This window comes from Centruroides sculpturatus, unplaced genomic scaffold (assembly GCF_000671375.1).
Source record: "Centruroides sculpturatus isolate CEXI.00-Female unplaced genomic scaffold, Cexi_2.0 scaffold109, whole genome shotgun sequence".
NCBI lineage: Eukaryota > Metazoa > Arthropoda > Arachnida > Scorpiones > Buthidae > Centruroides > Centruroides sculpturatus.
The window spans coordinates 186,937-207,219 of NW_019384440.1; the positions used below are offsets into that span (position 1 = coordinate 186,937).

Sequence of the window (20,283 nt, forward strand, 5' to 3'; positions counted from 1 at the left end):
TGGTGAAACACTCATCTCATTACTAAAAATATATTACATGCATCGTACACAAGATTCGGCACAGAAGCAGGAGCAGGATCATCTTAATAATTTTGTCTCCGATCTTCTATGCTCAAAAGAGTGATTCAACGCGGACCAAACATCAAATTTTCAAAAATTCTCTTAAAACTTTTAAAATATATCGAAAAAAGGTGTGGAATGCTGTTCCATTGTGTTCTATGACAAAAAAAGCACTGGTTACAGTAAATTACAAAACACACTAATTATTATAAGGTGTTCATTCTCACAAAAGTGGACAATTTGGTGTCCTCAGTTTATAACTCAGAAAAGTTTTAGCTTGAAAGTAGAAAACATTGCATTGTGAACATCACTTCCATTATAGTCATGATATATGCTATAAGTGATTTTCACTAATAGTTTAAAGGCTGAAAATTCAGATGCATGTATTTGCATGTCATTACCTCACAAATACCTGCCTGTCTGTGCTTTTTATGTATCATACATAAATGTATACATAGTAACAACTTATTTTAATGTAAGTAATGCCTAATTATAGATGAAATGTATACAGATATATTTTCATGTACTTTTATGAAAATAAAAACTTTCATTTGTAATCTGGGTCAAAAAAATAACTCTTACAAGGATTTGTTGCTTTCTACATAAGTCAACAGAGGCTCTTGCTGTTTAATTAATATAGTCCCTATCCACAATGCATCAGCAAGAAGAGGTTCCAGCACTCTTTGCTGCTTGATTATGTTGGTTTGCATATTACAGCATATTTCAGCTTCTCTTATGGGTAAATAGTTTAATTGATTGTCATTCTCCCACTAAATAGTTTTATAATCGTTTTCAAATTATGAAAATTGTAGTTCTGGTTGATAGAATCTTATCAAAGAGCAGTTTAATGAAGTAGTAAAAAAAAACCATGAGAAATGGTAAATTGAAGAAACTGCCTTTTTTTTCAATTTTGTCATTCCATTATTATATGATAGGTGAGGGAATGATTGTGAGCTGAAGGGAATGACATTCAGTCTATTTAAATCTACTTTTAAATAACAGTGATAATGAATTGCCCCTCAATTCTGATTGACTTGCTTTCTTTTGTAGCATCAAATATGATACATTGTAAACAATGGGACTAAAGAAGAATAATATCAAACCTTCAGAAACCAAGGCAAAGAGGAGAAAGTATGACAGGAGGAGAAGAGAGATGATGAAAAATAATCCAGTACTGAAGAAAATAAAATTCTTTGAGTACTTAGTGAAGTAAAACTTCAAGAAAAAGAGAAATTGAAATAAGACATAAAAAAAAAGAAACAAGTTGAGGTAGTGGCAGACATGAACTCAGATGTAAACAAAAGTAGTGGCATGCAAATTCTGAGTTAGAGACAGAGAGCAGAATGCAGTTAGCAAAGATATTGACACAAAACTCTCCATCATCACCACCTGAAGCAGCAACAGAAGCTTCATTCACCACAGGTCCAGGATAACATGCACTCACACTCCAAACATGAAGCAGAGAGGAACATGTTTGGAGAGAGAGAACCAAGATTTGTACGGAGAATAAACAGTTAAAGGTGGCTCTGGCTTGTGCTGAACATGCCGAGATATAAGAAGAGATGGAAGGACTGCTGCAGCAAGGATCATCACATATAAGCAACAAGGACCTAATACAAAAAATAGAGTTGAGAATATGTTGCAGAGCTCAGCTAATGCTGCTAATGTCCAGAAGACTTCTTTCTGACAGAGGTCATTTTGACATGTGAATATAACTTCAGCAATGTACTCAAAAATGCAATCACTAGCTCCTTGCAACAGAAAAGAGTATTTTGTGTTTGCTGAGATTTTCTAACTGCATAAATTCAGTGGCATAGCATAGTGGGGCAGCACTTTTAATGGGTGGCAAATTTCACAATAAATAATAATATCATCATGTAAAAATTTGAACCATTTCATTTCATATTTTTGTCGCACCTAGTGTTACCACTTGTTTGGTTTTCAGCCGGACAGTCGAGGAATCGACTCACTGTCTGGGTGAACTGTTACTTTTGTTCAGGAATATCGTGCACAACCTGTCAACCTTTTTCTTTTTTTTTCTTTGCTTGTACGATTCGTATTCATACACGTCTCCAATATCCAAATGAGCTAGGTCATCTGTAGTTGTTTTTCTTAATTTAGTTACTTACATTACTCCTACCCAAGTCTCCCTAGTTCCTAACTGTAACTGTAAGTGCCTTGCACTGCATGTTATTCTTCGCATTGCAAAATGACATTGTGCATGCATCATGAACAGAAGTAATGATTATGTAGTAATTATTTCCTAATAGTTGGCAGTCATTCCCTTGTAATCATAATAATTCCTTCAATATACCATCTATTTAAAAACCCAATCTTTTGATATTTAAAAACCCAATCTTGAAACTTTGTTGTGTTGATTTCTGTCAGCATTTATTTTGGACTTGAGTACATAAAGTACATATTCAAATTTTTGTCATCTTTGCATACCTTTATCTACAACAAAATTTTGGGGCATTGGATTGTCTCTTTTGTGAGAATGACCCAAGGATAAATTCCTAATAAATGGCTTAATGAACATTTCTCAGAATTATCTTTATTCATCTAGTAATAATAAAATATATTTTTTGAGCTATTGAATTAACACAAATTATAAGAAAATTTCTTAGTAATGTATAAACATGTTAAATTCTAATTTTCATTTAAAGATTTAAAGCAAAATGATTTATGTAATAATTTATGTGCAATATGTAGTAAATAAGAATTGATTATTTGTTAATTAATTTATTATTAGTATTAATTTGAAAAATATAAAACATTCTCTTTTTTTCAATAGCAAGTTCAAATTAAAGATGACTTTTGTGGACTAGATGTCAATACTCCATTAGGAGGTACTAATCCAGTTAAGGCGTCACCAGTTTTGCGCCTTTCTGGAGTTTTATTGACAGCTGTAGCAGCAATCTCTACGCACGATTATACAGTGGCATTTTTGGGTACATCAACGGGACATTTGAAAAAGGTGAGAATGGAAATTTAATAAACAGATAGAAAAACAATTTTTTAAAATATGAACTTTAATATGAACTTGAAAAATTTTTTAATAGGCTGTGGTTGAATCTGTGACTAGAGCATTTGAATACAGTGATATTGTAATTGACGAAGGAAGTTCAGTTAATCCTGATATGTTGTTTCATAAAGACAAACATATCTACGTTATGACTGAAAATAGAGTATGATCTCAGTTTATCTAATAATTATAATTATTTTAAATATTTCAAAATAATTAAAATATAAATTTCTTAAGGTAACAATGATGAAAGTGCAAGGATGTCATATTTTTAATACTTGCAATGAATGTCTTGGTGCCAAAGATCCATATTGTGGATGGTGCTCATTAGAAAATAAATGTAGTTTACGTAGTGATTGTGAAGATGCTGCTCAAAATGCAAATTATTGGCTATCCTATAAAAATGGAAAATGCACAACAATAACTGAAGTTCAGCCACCACAAATTCAACGCACAACTGCTCGAATAGTAAGTAAATATTAGAAATTATTTTTTATATTACAATTTAAAAACTTTTTAGGATATTTTTCCAACAATAATAATTACATAATTAAGTAGTTAACATTACATCAAAGAAATTAACAAAATCTGAATTTTATGTTTTATAAAATATTTATGTAAAACTTGATAGTATGATTGATTCGTTAAATGATTTTTGAGAGAAAGTTGACATGCCTACAGATATACTGTAGACTTAATCAATAATTCTATATTTCCTTCAATATGTAGTAGCAACAAAATATTTATATATGATTATTTAATATTTGTTGTTGTCATTCTTATTAGTTAATTTGTCTGTTTAGAATTGAAATAGAGCTAATTAGTTTCATAAATAAATTAAATTGTAAACTTAAGTAGCATTTGACAGCCCCTGTATGCATTGTGATGCACACAGGACTATCAAAAGCTTTGTATGAGGCCTGGAGATGGACTGTCTCTCTTTTGCTTCTTAGTGGATCCCTTTTTTTGAACAAATAAAATAATAAAGTATATAAAATGCTCCTTTATTAATAAATAGAAGTCTTAAAGATTTTATTTTTTCTTAGTAAAAGTAACATTAATTTTTAGGGGTAGAAACTACTACAGGCCTCTAAATTTTTTCCAGGTCTGGAAAAAATCTCTAACTTCCCCTCCTCCTCACAATGGCCATAAAATCATACATTTTAATTTATTATGCTAAAAAAAATTTTATTAATGAGATAAGTTATAGATTATGAAAGTGAATTGTAATATCAATCATATTTATAAAACTATTATTTATAGAATATTTTCATTTATAACTTTTAATTTTTTTCTTCTCTGTGGGCACTAAGAGGGCCTTTTTAACAAGCCCATTATTGGTTTTGTGAGGCCCATAATGGGATGCCAGATAGTGAGGGAAGGGGACCTATCATATTCACACAAACCCCCCTGAAAAATTCCTTGGTTTTTTGATCCATCCAGATTTGATCCCAGGTTCCCAGAATAATAGGCTGCTACATTAACATCTGGCTGCTATTTATAATAATAATCAACTTTACTGTCTTTCTCTACTATTGAAAACTGGATACATATAAACCGTAAAATAACACTCCTTTAATACCTTAAATCTCCAGTACAAAACAACAATAAAACTGACTAATGTTTTTGATCTAATATTAAGATTTTTTCAGGTCAATTACCATTCCAAATATTGGAACATTAATTGACTTTACAATTATGAAAATATTAGGTCAGTTTTATTATTGTTTTGTACTAGAGATTTAAGGTGTATTAAAGGTATGTTATTTTATAGTCAACTTTACACTTAATTATATTCAGGATTGATGATATAATTCATTTACACAATTGATTTCATTTTTACAAACATATAGTTTCAAATCAAACAGCAATTTAATTTCAGATTTAAATATACAAATTACAAACTAAAATGATGATTGAAATATAATAAATCAATCCCAAATTAATTAAATATTTTTTGTTTATTTATGATGATGAAAATAAGAATAAGTTTCTTTTTAACTTCACAAATTTTAATTTGTTATTTAAAAACAGACAAATTACCATTAAAAAGCAAAATATAAATTAAGTAAGCATTAAGTTGTTATAATAATGTGAAATTTGTGCTAAAAACAGAAAAGCAATTCTATATACTCAAAGAAGTATATTAATATGAAAATTCTTATGACTGCTGATTAAGGAAGCCAAAAACAGTTTTTTATTTGAAAAATGTTTTCCTTTGGAATTTTGTATCATTAATCAGTAATCATATAAATTTTTGTTAAAATAGTGTCAAGTTTCTTAGAACATTATGGTATATTAATGTAAAAAGAATTTTCAATTTAGTTGATAATAAAAATAAAATATTTCTAATTTCAGCTAACTTTAATCATTGATAATCTTCCTGTGTTAGAAGGTCAGTTCTTTTGTGCATTTACAATCATGGGCAAAACATTAACAACAAATGCCACTAGATCAACCAATGGAATTACTTGTGCAACTCCACACACAGATTCTCTTCCATCCATTCCACCTGGTCAACGTAAGTTTGAATTAAATTTTTAAAAGTTCAGAGAATATCAAGTTTATTTTTCATTAATTCCATGAATATACTTCTTAATAATAGTACAGTAGAACCCTGCTAAGAAGTTTTTGAAAGGACTACTCTAAAAGAACTTCTTAGGTGGGAAAACTATTATGCAGGAATTGTAAGCAAATAGTTTATTATCTGTACAATCAGTTTTATTTGAATATCAAGCTAATATGCAGTCTGCTAAGAAATTATAAGCCACTACATTTGTTTATCTTTCTCAAAATTAACAATCTTTGATGGTCAGTTATTATACTCAACAAAGTAAATACAATAAATAATCAAGTTTTCAACAATAAAGTGGCCTGTCAGTAGCCAAGCTGTTCTGTCCCCTGAACACTGGAAGTTTGGTTGTGGGTTCATGCCTTGCCCAGATGGTCTGGCCATGTGAAATCACCAGGTTTTCTCCATATATGTAATACCTGAATAGGTACCAGTTACCCTTAAAAAGACCTCCCAGAAGACATTTTCCTTAGGCAGATCACCCAAGTGTAGTGTTGTCATAACTTAACAAAACAAACAAACAAAGCGTCAAACAATTAGTTAAATAATCTTAACGCATTTAGTTATTAGTTTTACAGAAGTCAAATTTGCATTCTTAATAAATTATATGATCACTATGAAAACAAATATTGAGAAGTAACTTTTGGTTAATTAATAATTGAATGTTACACTATTTCTTCATATCACTTTTAACAACCTGTTTGGCATTGATTCTACAAATTTTTTTAGTTGATTATTATCAATATTATTCCATTGGTTCATAACTTTACATTCAAGTTTTGAACACCTGAAAATTGGCAATTGTTTATATATGCCTTCTGATTTAAAATCCTCAAAAGTTTCCAAAGAGATATAAGTCAGGACTTCTTGATGGCTAAGGTAAAACATTAATTTTCTTTGACTTAAACCAGTCTTGAGTTGCCTTTGAGTTATGACAGGTGACATTGTCTTGTTGGTAGTACAGTAGATCCCCCTATAAGACGGTAGATACGTCCCGTTCTTTATGAATCAATTTTGTAGGAATCATAGTTTACGGACTACGGCTGTTTGAAAGGTTTTCTTTCATAAAATTAATCGATTCTAGACTAATTCGACTCAACATTTCCAAAATACGTATATTTTTTTGAAAATAATCCGTATAAACTACGTTATAAACAAAAAATTGTAGGATTGCTTACCGAGTGTGTACCGTTCGACTACGCCCGTTGCTAAAGCTTGGTTTCGTCGCGGAACAGCGCATCAAACCGCGGCCGCGATTTCTGATATTATTTTTCTGCGAAAACTTCGTTGACCTTTGGAGACATCCTTAATATAAATAATTTTTATGGCCGTTAAATAAGAAATGTTTCTTTCACAAGAAATGTATAAAATTACAGTACTGGACAGACGATAGGTCGCCTAACTCGCCGTAGCGTGACGCTAGACGGCGAAAAATATATATTTAATTATAATAAAGTTACAATAAATTAAGTTAATATATAATTATATATACAGTACCTAATTTATATATAATTAATATATAATTATATGTACAGTACCTAATTTATATATAATTATATGAACAGACGATACTAAACTCAATTTATCCGCCTAAACGTCCGTAGCGTGGCGCTACGGACGGCGGGAAAGTAGTTCGGCTGCCCGATGACGTTTTACGTATTATAGGAGTTATTTTTACCGTTGTTTACGGATACTGCCACAATTTTTATAGGAATCATAACTATAGGAAACGGTTTTATAGGGGGATCTACTGTACCATTTTCTTCCTCTAAAATGTGATCTAAATGGGAGCAAATGTTCTTACAATAACACCTGATAATTTTCAGATTTTAATTTAATGCTAAACTTGTTCACAAGAACAAGTTTAGCATTAAATTAAAAATTAATTAAATTTAGCATCTAGGGATTGTATACCGGTTTACCGATAAATTGACAAAAAAACATTCTGTAAACTTACCGGTAAATTTTTGAAATTTACCGGTAATTAGGTAAATGAAAAATCCATACTAGAAATTTCTATGTAGAAAATATTGTGTTTATAGATATTTAAAAGGGCTAAAGGGACACTGAAAAAAAAAAAAAAAAAAGTAAGTGTAAGCAACAATATACCTAATTATTAATTTTATGCGAGATATTTTTTGTTTAATTTTAATTTAATGATCATTCGTCCAACAAGTGTTGAATCAGAAAGGATATTCCCGGGATCTGGATTATTTTGTACAAAAATTAGATCAAAATTAGGACTATAAATAATTTAAGTTTCTTGAGAAGTTAATTTTAAAACATGATAATCAATAAAATGGTATTAGGTACTTTATATTATTTCTGTTATATTTTTATTTTTCTGTATTATTTTATTTCTGTTTATTTCTATATTTATTATTATAGTTTGTTTAGAATAACACTTTAGTTTTTATATTTTATATATTTGTTATCTTTGAAATAAAAAATGTGAAATGGAAATCATAATGACTTATATTTTTTATCACCTTAATTTTATTGTTCAAGAAAATAATTTACCGGTAAACCGGTATTTTAATTTTAATTTACTGAAATACCAGTAAATGAAAAAGTCGGTAAATTTACAATCCCTATTAGCATCATAACAGAATGCTACCCAAACTATGATAATATGATAGACTACACCCATTTTTCTACTAAAAAATTCTTTAAATGCCTTGTGCGAGTCATGTAAGTATGCATTATTCCCATCTGGACTGTCAAGATTAAACTTCTTTTTGTCTGAAAACACCACATTGTTTTACCTTTGGTCCAGGATTTATGCTTCTTGGCTCATTCTAATCTTGCTTGTTCCTGTGCCTCAGTCAATTTGCACTTACCTTTTAGTTTTATATAGTTTGCTTTCTTGTTTTTCCTTAATATTTTCCAAACAATTATGTGAAAGTTTTGCCCCAATTTCACATGAAATCTTTCTTATGGATGTGTTCTGCTGAGTTATCAGATAAAAAATACACCTGTAATTATGTGAGGATGATTTTTTTTCAACCAATTTTCTTATTGTGGAACTAATTGTTCAAAAATGTGATTATTTCTTGTATTTACTTTGTTGAGAATAATAATTGACCATTAAACATTGTTAATTTTGAGAAAACAAAAAATGTAGTGGTCTTATAATTTTTTTCTACATTACAGTCTGTTAGTAATGTAACATAGAATAGTACAATACACTGACTACAGAAAGTGATGAAATGACTTGTGTCAATAGTTAATAGATAGAATCAGATAGGGAGTATGGTCAAAACAATAAGACTCCAGATAATTTAACAACCATCTCGGATACAGATGTTTGATATATAATATAGTGAACATCTGGAGTTACTTTACTAAAACTTTACTAAGTTATGGTGAGGAAAAAGATTACAATTTTTCTCCAGCAAAAACTTTTTAAGTGGGAAAATATTGTCAATGGGATCAATATTTTGGAATGTCTTATATGTTATATGGGAAATTTTACCATATATCTTATAGTGTAAATGCCAGGACCAGAGAAATTGAACTTCTTATGCTGGGAAAACCTCTCAAGTGGGAACTTCTTAAATAGGTTCTACTGTATTGTAAGTTTGATATAATCCAGAAGACTTTTTTCTTTGCTTTAGAAAAGTTTTGATTTTATTCAACTGTTTATTTTAATTAAAGTAAATTATATATAGATTTAGTACAACGAGAGATAATTATATTTTTATACATAGATCATACGAAGTAAAATTTAACAAAATTTAAATAATTTCAAAAAATCAGAAATTTTATACATTTATTTAATTATATCTGAATTTAATAATAAATGTTTTACTTAAAATTTTTTTAGATCATATCACAGCTAAATTATCAGTAAGAAAAAGGATAGGACCTGAATTTGTTTCAACGAATTTCACATTTTATGATTGCAGCACGCATACGTCGTAAGATATTAAAATTTATTAAATAAATTGTTTGTGAAAGAAGTTATGTTTAATATTAAATTATAAATTTTTGAATGATGAATTTGTTAGTTGTACACAATGTGTGTCAAGTCCCTTTCCTTGTGATTGGTGTGTTCAAGGTCATCGTTGTACACATGACACTGGAGAAAATTGTCGTAATGACATACTTGTGACTGGTGTATCTGTAAGTATTTAATTTTTTTAATAATTAGAAATATCTTCATAATGGAATGGAAAAGCTATAAATCTTAATAGTGAATTACTTTTGCAAGAAAGTATTTTATTTATTATTATTTTTTGAAGTCATATTTAACTTTTGTTTTCTTAAGTATGCATATATTATAAGATATTATTAAATTACATATATAATTCTTTTTTATTTAATATATTGTTAATGATTATTAATATATGATTATGTAGAGTATTGGTCCAAGTATAAGATCAGGTCCTGGATTTTGCCCAAGAATTAATACAACAAATGGAAGTTCACCTGTTATTTTAGTACCATCTGGTGAAAACAAAAGTATTGAAGTTAAAGTAGAAAATACACAGGTAAATAATTACAGAAAGTTATTCTATTCAGAATATTTTTATAAAAATATTTTGTTGTTTGCAGCCACTTCTTCTACAAACTACGTTTGTGTGTCAGTTTAACATTGAAGGTCGTGTTCGACAAGTTCATGCTCAATTTATTGGTGAAAACATACATTGTGAACCAATGATGGTAAGTAAAATAAATTATAAATCCATAAATCTTAGATTTTACTCTTATAATGGATAATTTTGACATTTGAAATTTAGTTTTCTTTTGGTACACAATCACCAAATGTAACTGCATCATTTGCTGTTATTTGGGCTGGATCAAAACCTTTAGATAATCCAGAAAATATTCGTGGTAAGTATTAAAATTATAATATTTTATAGTATTTCACTAAAATATTGATATTATATTTTTATTTTTTAATTAGTATTGGTATATAGATGTGAAGGAATGGCAACAAATTGTGGAATTTGTTTAGAATTACATTCTAAATATAAATGTGGTTGGTGTTCTGATGGTATTGGATCTTGTCGAGTTCGTGGACAATGTAATAGTTCTTTACTATGGTTAGACAGTCATCAGACTTGTCCTAATCCTCAAATTACTAAGGTACTCATAATACATAGTTAATTAAACATGATTTACATTTATATGTTAATTATTGAAAATTATTCTAGTTTACACCGATATCAGGACCTTGGGAAGGTGGAACAAATATCACCATCACAGGTATTAATTTGGGTCGCACATTTGCAGACATTAATGGTGGTGTAAAGATTGTTCAAGCTGATGGAAAAGTAATAGCAAATTGTATACCATATAAAGAACTGTATGAAAAAACAACAACGTATGACTTTTACTTATTTTCAGCTATATGAAATAATATGGATTTTGTTCATTAAACATAATTTATTTATTTAGAATTGTTTGCCAAGTTGAAAGTTTGCATAATGTAAGTTCTGGTCTACTTACTGGACAAATATCTGGTTATGTTTTTGTTAAAGTTTTGAATGATTACAAAGCTCAGTCTAGGTTCAACTATAGTTTTGTGGTAAGTTTAACATATATTTTCAATTAAATATTTTTCTTGCATATAAAATTTATTCAAAAAATGTGTTTTGTGAAAGATTACTTAATATATACACACAACAATTTAGACAACTAAATTGCAATGGCAGACTTTTTCATTAAACATATGCAAAAGTTTTTTAAAGAATAACCTTTGCTGAGACTAATAATGCAAGTTTTATCTTATGTAGTCTGTTTTAATCAAGAGACAAAGATCAATGCGTTCAAAATACAGTAGAGCGTCATTTATCTGATGAAAATCAGTTATCCGAAAGAATTCCAGTCGGCAAATTTAAATTTTTGCTAGTGCTGTGGCGCTGCAATCTTTGGCTATATCTTGGCCTACTCCAATATTTTTTTTGTTGGTGTGTGTTTTAGCTGGCAGCACTGACACTTTTGTGTGGTGTTTTTATGAGGACTGTGTGTCGTGCTGAATCAAACGTTTTTGGTACAAGATTAACTTCTAAAGTATAATTTTTTTTGTTTTTATATTTTTCAATATATTTATTTTGTTTTTAAAAAATAAAGAAATAATTTTTAATGATACATTAGCCACGATTATTATTTTAAAAAGTTTACATTAGGCTTAACATCAACGAAATTCAACGCAAAGCAACACACAATGGAGAAAAATTTCAACACGGGATAGGTTAATACAGGTATACCTCAACTTACGTCATTTCGAGTTATGTTGTTTCTGATTATACATTGTTTGTCAAAAAAGTATATGGAAAAATAAAAATCAAGTTTAAGTCATTTTATTTGACGTTATGTCTGTCCGCCACAAATATTGAAGTTGTAATATCACTAGAAAAATGTTTAAAACACACAAAATCATATTAAAATAGATACATTTACAAGTATATATTGTATTTACAGTACATGCATTTGTAAATTTAGATTACTTTTTTCTGTACTATATTAAAAACTAAAATTTATTTGTTTGTAAGCTTAAAATAGATTCTTATTAACCATATATTATTAAAAATGCATTAATAAATAAAATACAGAACCGGGAATGGTAATTTATGGTTTAGCCTAGTGAAAAGTAGATTCGGAAAGTAAATTCGACTTATGTCACCTCTCCTGGAACCAATTACCGACTTAAGGTGAGGTATACCTGTATATTTTTTCGTACGTAATCGGTTATCTGAAAAATAAGTTATCCGAACAACCCCATTCCCCAATTGATTCGGATAAACGATGCTCTACTGTACTTTAATCACACTTTTTTTTAGCAGCAACACATTTCAGGATTGAAAAAATTATCCCTCTTCAGGCTACAATGTTTTTTTAATTGTTAATGTTGACTGTGTACATTATTTGTAGCTTGAAGAGGGGATGATTTTTTTCAATCCTGAAAAGTATTGTTGCTATAACAAATATGATTAAAGTATTTTGAATGCATTGATCTTTGCCTCTTAATTAAAACAGACTACATAAGATGAAACTTAGGTTATTATTCTTAGCAAGGTTATTCTTTGAAAAACTTCTGCATATATTTAATTCCTTAATGTGTTACATTATATTTCAGTTCAGTTTTATGTAATAATGTAAGTCAATTTTGAAAAAGTAATATAAAATGCAATTCTTTACATTTTTGCAGTGTAAAAATTTGTATCTGTCATTTGTGTATGTGTTGGCTTATGGAGTTTTGAATTTCTTGCCATTCTCAGATTTAGAACCAAATTTTAAATTAATTTTCAAGAAAATATTACAAGTATATCAAAAACATAATTTGTCTTAGTTTTTTTTAGTGGTATTATTTACATTAGGACTACTATATTTTATCTTAGTAGGTTTTATTTATCTTTAGGTAAAATACAGTAGAAACTCATTAATTTGGTACCCAATAATCAAGAATCTCCAATAAACCAGCACCCTCTTTTGCATTTTGCAAAGTTCAAATTTTTGTTTTATACCAGATAACTTTAGCTGTGATTTTTTTTTTATAATCTTAGCAAAACTGGTAACAACTGAACAAACTGAAAAGCTATTATGTAAGAACTGAATTAAGACATTCTGTTCTTACATAATTCTTTTAAATAACACAAAATAAATTGTAGCTATGTGTCGATTCTGCGTGACACGTCTGAACATGTAAGCTGAACAATAGTGTGGGGGGGTGAGTAATCAAGAGTTGCATGGCGCTCAAACAAAAGACGAATCGATGAGATTTGAAAATCGCGTAACTCTGGGTTCGCGTAAGTTGAGGTATTACTGTATTAGTAAACTTTTAATCTGTTTATTTATGTAATTGAAATAATTTTCTGTGATTATTTTTAAAATTATACTTTAAACAATATTTAATAAAATTAAAATTTCTACAGAATCCAAGGATTGTTAATATTACTCCTTCTGCTGGTCCTAAATCTGGTGGAACACATTTACTTATCTGGGGAAGACATATGGATGCTGGCAGTAGTGTTGAAGCAAATGTTGGTGGTTTGCCATGTCATATCATAAGGTATGATATTATTATATAATTTGTAAATTAAAATTTTAGATGCCTTAGTTTGGATTCACTGCAACAGTTATATTTTAAGTAAGAATAAATTCTGACACGCATCCCTTTTTATCTCAAAGGAAAAGATTGATAAAAATTGAAACAAAATAAAATTACTGTAAATATAGATAATATGTATGATTAAGATAAATTATTTTAAATTGATTTTAAATCTAGTTACATTGTTCTATCTTTTCCCAAACTAATTTTAAAAAGAGCACCTTATTTCATAAGTAACATTTTCATTATCAATCCTCCAGTCATACAATTTATAAACAAAAACCCAAACAGATAGTTTTGATTTGTTTTAACAATTAGTTACACTTTACATCTCACAGAAAAAAATGTTTAACAGATAGATTTTTTTTATTTATTATCTTTAAAGTTATTTTGTAGTTTTAGTGAACAATTTTGAGGTATTCATTTTAATAGAATGGCCATTTATCAATTATGAGAGTTAATTTGTGTTTTGTATAGATTGATTTTATGATATTAATAATAAAAAGAATCAATCTATACAAAAATTGTCAGTCATCTGAAATAACTTGTAATTTTAAAGACATTCAGTCTTAGCATTATTATTATTAATATTTTTACAGAAGAGAACCAGAAGTAGCAGAATGCATTACATCACCTGCTCATAATGTTAAGAAAGGTACCGTAAGAATGAAATTTGATAATGGATTGAGAGTATATGAAAAAGAATTTGAATATGTTGATAATCCTACCATCTCTTCTATTGAATCTGGACCAAGTGGCCAAAGAGGCATTCCCAAAGGCATTCCAAGGTAAGAACTTTTAAAAAGTAATAATAAATATAAATACTTGTTTAAAAGTTACTGTAAAATGAATGTAATTAATTTAATCCATAATTGTCTTATTACTGAAGTATTGGTTTGTAAGATATACTAGGATTTTTGTTCTTGAAAATTTTGTAAGTTTGTAAAATGAACAATAATAACTATTATATATTGGGATTTTCTGTATAAAGAAGTGTTTGAAGTGAAATTCTTTTTCAGGTTAGGATAATTTTATTTACATAATAATAAATTATATTATACTAAAAAAATTTTAAAATGATAACTTATTAAAATGTTTAAAATTTAATTTGCACTTAAATATTTTATATATAAAAGATTGCTTTGCTTTGAAAATATTTCTTTGTGGATCACTATTTTAATTTTAGTTGTTACAAAGACAAAACTGATAATGATACAATTGCTTATTTACAGTGTAATATTGTACTGTACTGTACTGTACAGTATAGCTAAGGCTTATTTGTTACTATTTAATATCTATAGAATATCCATTATAATTAATCAACATCTGTTTTATTTTCATAATTGTAATGTTGATTGTTAATTACATAAACAAAATAATTTACTATAATGTTCTTACTACAAATTGTTGTAAATTTTCTGTACATTTGCAAATTTTAAAATTATTTAAAATTAAATTTTTTTTATAAATATGTAGGGTGAGACAAAAATCACTTGATAGTGATTGATGCTGGTCTTCTATTGAAAAGATTATAACATGTATCTGTAATAGTTGAATTTGTTACTTGTTTGAATATTTGTATACCTATGTAAAATATAACTCTACTTCAGATTTTTATTTTATTTAATTGTGCATTGCTATATACATCCTAACTGTCAAGTAATTTTTGCCTCATTTTGTATGCCAGTTTTTTATACTAACTATATCTTTTACAAAATGTTTATATTATTATATCAGAAATTACACAAATATTTTAATTCATCACATTTGTTATTAATATTTGTTGTTTTTCTTTAAGCATGTCGGTACTAATTAATTTAAGTATACTGGTTTTGACTAATCTGTGTATTTTAGACTTTTATAAATAGGTATTTTATAATTGCACATTTATTTTGAAATATTTGTAATTAGTTATTTAACAACAGTGTAGGTATTTAATAAAATTTTTATTAATTTTATGAATTTTCATTTTACTAGTTTTAAAAAATATTATGTGTGTGTGTGTGTATTTTGTTAAAATATAGTCAAATTATGCATATATTTTGGAATTAAAATTCTTTAAACTGAATGATCATGTTATAGACTATATTTACTACACATTCATTTTCATTTTATTTTTTAGTGGTGGGATAATGATAACAGTCAAAGGAACAAATTTAAATGCAGTTGTTGCACCTAAGATGTATGTAATGTATGAAGGTGAAGAATATAGAAGTGAAAGTGTAAGTTTTTATTTTATTTTGATAATGAATAACATAAATTTTCATAATGATAGAATCGTAGTATTGTGTTGTCTTAAATCAATGAAAATTTGCTTTTTGTGTTTGTTATTCTTAAGATAAAGTTAAGTTTTGTTTTCTTGTGACTTATCCAAAACAAAAGTACTAATAATATAAGGAAAATTTATTTATTTTTAGATTTTATTATTATATTTTCATATACAGTGGTGCCTTGTACTTTAAATTTAATTTGTTTCAGGAAGCTGTTTGAAGTCAAAATCAGTTTTTCCCATTAGAAATAATGGAAAGTTAGTTAATCCTTTCCCAAACCTAAACAATACCCAGTCCAATAAACCTAAATAGCAGATAAACATAATTTAAGGTAAAAAGGCAATTAAATGCCCTAAATAATAAATTTAAAACATGAAAACAATAAATAAAATACTTAAGTACTGTATAATAACAGAAAATTGCATTTATTGTACTTTAGTGAGGAATGATTTCATATTTCTTAAGGTTACTATGCAGCTGCTTGGCTTTCTTACAAGTAATTCATTTGGAGACATCACCAGCCTTCTCATTTAGCCGTACTAGGAGGGTTTTTCCATCTCAATAACATGTGATTTCAACATTGTCACATCTTTACATTTCACATTTGCTGCTTTTATTACTTCCTTGTTCTTAAGAATGGTACACACTGTTGACTTTGGTATCTTAAAAAAAGAACTTATTGCAAAGCATTAAAGTGGTACATGTACTCACATGTGTATATGTACCACTTTAATGCTTTGTGATAAGTTTTTTTTTAATCCCAATTATTGATACTACAGCCTTCCTCTTAGGCTTCATTGCTTCCACACACTTCTTGGATGCCATGGTTAATAGGTAGGGGTTATATATATATATATATTAGTGTTTAGTTATATATATAAAACTATATACACCAAAAATAAAGTGAAAAAAGCACTGATACTACAGCCTTCCTCTTAGGCTTCATTGCTTCCACACACTTCTTGGATGCCATGGTTAATAGGTAGGGGTTATATATATATATATATTAGTGTGTATAGTTATATATATAAAACTATATACACCAAAAATAAAGTGAAAAAAGCACTGAAAACACAGGCATAGTGCAAGAGATAGTTTCATGACTAGAGCAAAAGATGACTTGGGTGCACAACAGATGGTGTTTAAGCAGTGAGCACATTTTATCACTGCATATGCAGCTTGAATGTAGAAGCATTGTTCCAACTTCAGGTCAAATTTCTTTTCTCAAATTTATTATTTGAACTCTGGAATATTTGATGTTAGTCATTCAAAATATGAGATACCAGTGTGTTATTAAAATTATTGCATAGATTTTTTTTACATTCTATTAAATTTTTACAAAATAGTTGAAAAATTTTAATTAAAATTAGTAATGTTTATTTTGTTTAATATAATAAAATTTATTTTTTGACATAAGACATTGTTTTTTCTAATATTTTGAATAATAAAATACGATTCTTTAAAATTACAAAATACAAAATATAAAAAAATTACAAATATCAAGGTTTTCATGAAGTTACTTCAAATGTTAGCATTTAAATGAATATACTAAAACTCCCTATTATTGTGCTCAGATTATCTGTGTATCATCAAAATATTAGAATTACTGTAAAATGACACTTTTCTTTTTTCCCTCAATTGTCTATTCTAAGGGACATAAGTGAGGTGATTCTAGAATATTATTTTGCAGTAGGAAAAATTAGTACTATAAATAAGTTTTGAAAAAATATCCTAAAATTAAAATGCAGTAATTTGGAAAAAATTTAAATTTTACATGATATTTTTGAAAATATAAGAAATCTATTTTTATGTTTATTGACTAGTTATACATTTCAGCTTATAGAACATGGGACTCATATTTGCATGGTTGTTATAATGCGGTTGAGTGGTAATTACTGTAGTTCATTTAAAACCTCAGAATAGTCTTTACAGTTTAGAGGGCTATTTAGATATCAGTGTTTTTCAGTTTTTCATGTATACTCATGCATTAATTAGCATAGATATGCATGGGGAGTTTGATGTATTTACAAAATGTTTATATTTATAAAGTATATACTTCTCTCAAAACTTTCATTAGGCTATAGTATATTAACAGGAGATTTCCAATTCAGGTATAAAAGGAAATTAAAAATTAATTAAACTAATTATGATAAAAGTTAAATGCTCAAATAGTAAATTATAGTTTTCAATTTAATATATCTTCTTATAGAATTGTAAAGTTGAATCTCCAAAGGAAATGAAATGTGAAAGTCCTCCAATACCTTATGCTGTTAAGGAAGATGAAATTTTGGAACTTGATTATGGATTTGAAATGGATAATGTGGAACAAGTTAGAAACATAAGTAGTAAACCTGAATTTCCTAAATTTCAAATGTATCCTGATCCTAAATATGAACCATTTAGTGAAAAAGATCATATAAAATATTACAAAAGTGATTATTTGACAATTAATGTAAGTAATTTCTTATTATATGAAACAAACAACTTATTAGTATTAAAAACTTTAATTGAAATATTTCAGGGTAAAAATTTGGATCGTGCTTCTCAGGAAATTGATGTTATTGTGCGTATTGGAACTGAATTTTGTAATGTTACATCATTATCACGTTCTCAGTTGACGTGTCGACCACCAACTTCACAGCCTCCAGCAAGAGGTTTAAATGGCAGTCCTGATAATAAGAAGATACCTTATGTTATAGTAATAACTTTATATTAATTTGTATTATTTCTTATTGATAGAATGATAATTAATATTATAATGCTGTTTATATATTGTATTTAAGGAAACCAAAAATATAAGATTCAAAGACTATGTTAGATTCTAGATACATAAATTTTATTGCAATAGATTTTAATTTATAATACACATTTACAATATATTTCTACTTCATTATCACTTTGTGTTCTCAGAAAATTTCTTGTTTAGTATTCTTCAGTTCCATTTCAAAATTAATATATACAATATTTATAGTGATAAAATAATTATAAAATATTTTTTGTTTTTAAGTATTGTAAAACACTTAAAGCTGAAGCTGGAAAATTCCTGAAAACGTTCAAATAATCATTCATTAAAGTTAAATATTGACTTCTAAAAACTGACAATATGGTCACACAAGTATTTACTTTATTATAGATTATAAAAATTTTAACTGAAAAATTTGAGATAAGATGAATACAAAAAATTAATTATATTAGTGTAAAGTTTATTTGATTACTTTAAATTATATGTATGAACATTCTAATAAAAAGTAAATGAGTAGCAAGTTATTTAGAATTATATGAAAAATTTTGAATTTAACGAAAATTTAATTTAATAGGTTGAAGTTGGAAGTAAACTCAAATTTACCATTGGTCAGTTGAGTTATGAAATTCCTGCTGGTCAAGATAGCACTCTTTCTAAACCTGTTATTATTGGTGTAATTGCTGGAGGATGCATTTTACTGTTAATAGTCATCTTAATATTGATTGCATATCGTAGAAAATCAACAGAAAGCAGCCGTGTTTTGAAAAACATGCAAGAACAAATGGATGTTTTAGAATTAAGAGTTGCTAGTGAATGTAAAGAAGGTAGGTTTAAAAAATAATTTTACAAAAGTTTTTTTAATAAACTACAGGCCCCCTATAACACTGTTGATAATTCCATTTTATATGAATTCCATATTGTATGAGTCACTTAAATTTTACAAATATGTGAGCCATTCACAGCCCAGCACACGGTTGACTGTACATTTAAGGATGAACTCCCATTTTATATATATTAAATATTTATTTTCCAGCATTTGCTGAGCTACAAACAGAAATGACAGATTTGACAAGTGACTTAACATCTGGTGGAATTCCATTTCTTGATTATCGAACTTATGCAATGAAAGTGTTATTTCCTAATTTTGATAATCATCCTGTTTTGAAAGAAATGCAGGTAAGAATCATAATAAAATTCATCTTGAGTAAAATATTGCAGTTTGATTACATTAACTATTGTATTGGTTGGTAAGTTATAATAATAAAAAGGATTAATAATAATTAACTTATTCATATATTAGCATTTGTTGATGTTATATCTTACAATGAATGAATAACCAAAGATCTAAAAACATGATATATATTTACTTTTTTTCCATGTTATGAAAACTGTTATTTTCTCAATACTTTGTTCAACTTTTAGTTAAATATATTCATTAGATTTTAACACTATGAGATTTATCAAAATTTATTAATGTTTGTAGTTTCAAGAAATTTTTGAAATGAAATTATAATATAAAATCTATTATAATTAAATATGTATTATAATAAGCAGTGA

At 27.6% G+C, this 20,283-nt stretch overlaps 1 protein-coding gene across 1 annotated transcript in view; it reads left to right on the top strand.

The window, feature by feature from the left end:
* Nucleotides 1-20,283, top strand: part of LOC111620115 (plexin-A2-like) — a 90,483-nt gene that overhangs the window by 14,494 nt on the left and 55,706 nt on the right. Inside the window, exons 2-20 of the mRNA XM_023361974.1 lie at nt 2,855-3,037; nt 3,123-3,248; nt 3,323-3,553; nt 5,444-5,606; nt 9,484-9,577; nt 9,668-9,782; nt 10,019-10,150; nt 10,215-10,322; nt 10,400-10,493; nt 10,567-10,748; nt 10,817-10,986; nt 11,061-11,190; nt 13,538-13,674; nt 14,313-14,501; nt 15,836-15,935; nt 18,193-18,435; nt 18,505-18,681; nt 19,301-19,550; nt 19,760-19,973. Of these exons, the coding sequence (XP_023217742.1) occupies nt 2,855-3,037; nt 3,123-3,248; nt 3,323-3,553; nt 5,444-5,606; nt 9,484-9,577; nt 9,668-9,782; nt 10,019-10,150; nt 10,215-10,322; nt 10,400-10,493; nt 10,567-10,748; nt 10,817-10,986; nt 11,061-11,190; nt 13,538-13,674; nt 14,313-14,501; nt 15,836-15,935; nt 18,193-18,435; nt 18,505-18,681; nt 19,301-19,550; nt 19,760-19,973 (3,038 nt within the window). The remainder of the gene's footprint in view (nt 1-2,854; nt 3,038-3,122; nt 3,249-3,322; nt 3,554-5,443; nt 5,607-9,483; nt 9,578-9,667; nt 9,783-10,018; nt 10,151-10,214; nt 10,323-10,399; nt 10,494-10,566; nt 10,749-10,816; nt 10,987-11,060; nt 11,191-13,537; nt 13,675-14,312; nt 14,502-15,835; nt 15,936-18,192; nt 18,436-18,504; nt 18,682-19,300; nt 19,551-19,759; nt 19,974-20,283) is intronic.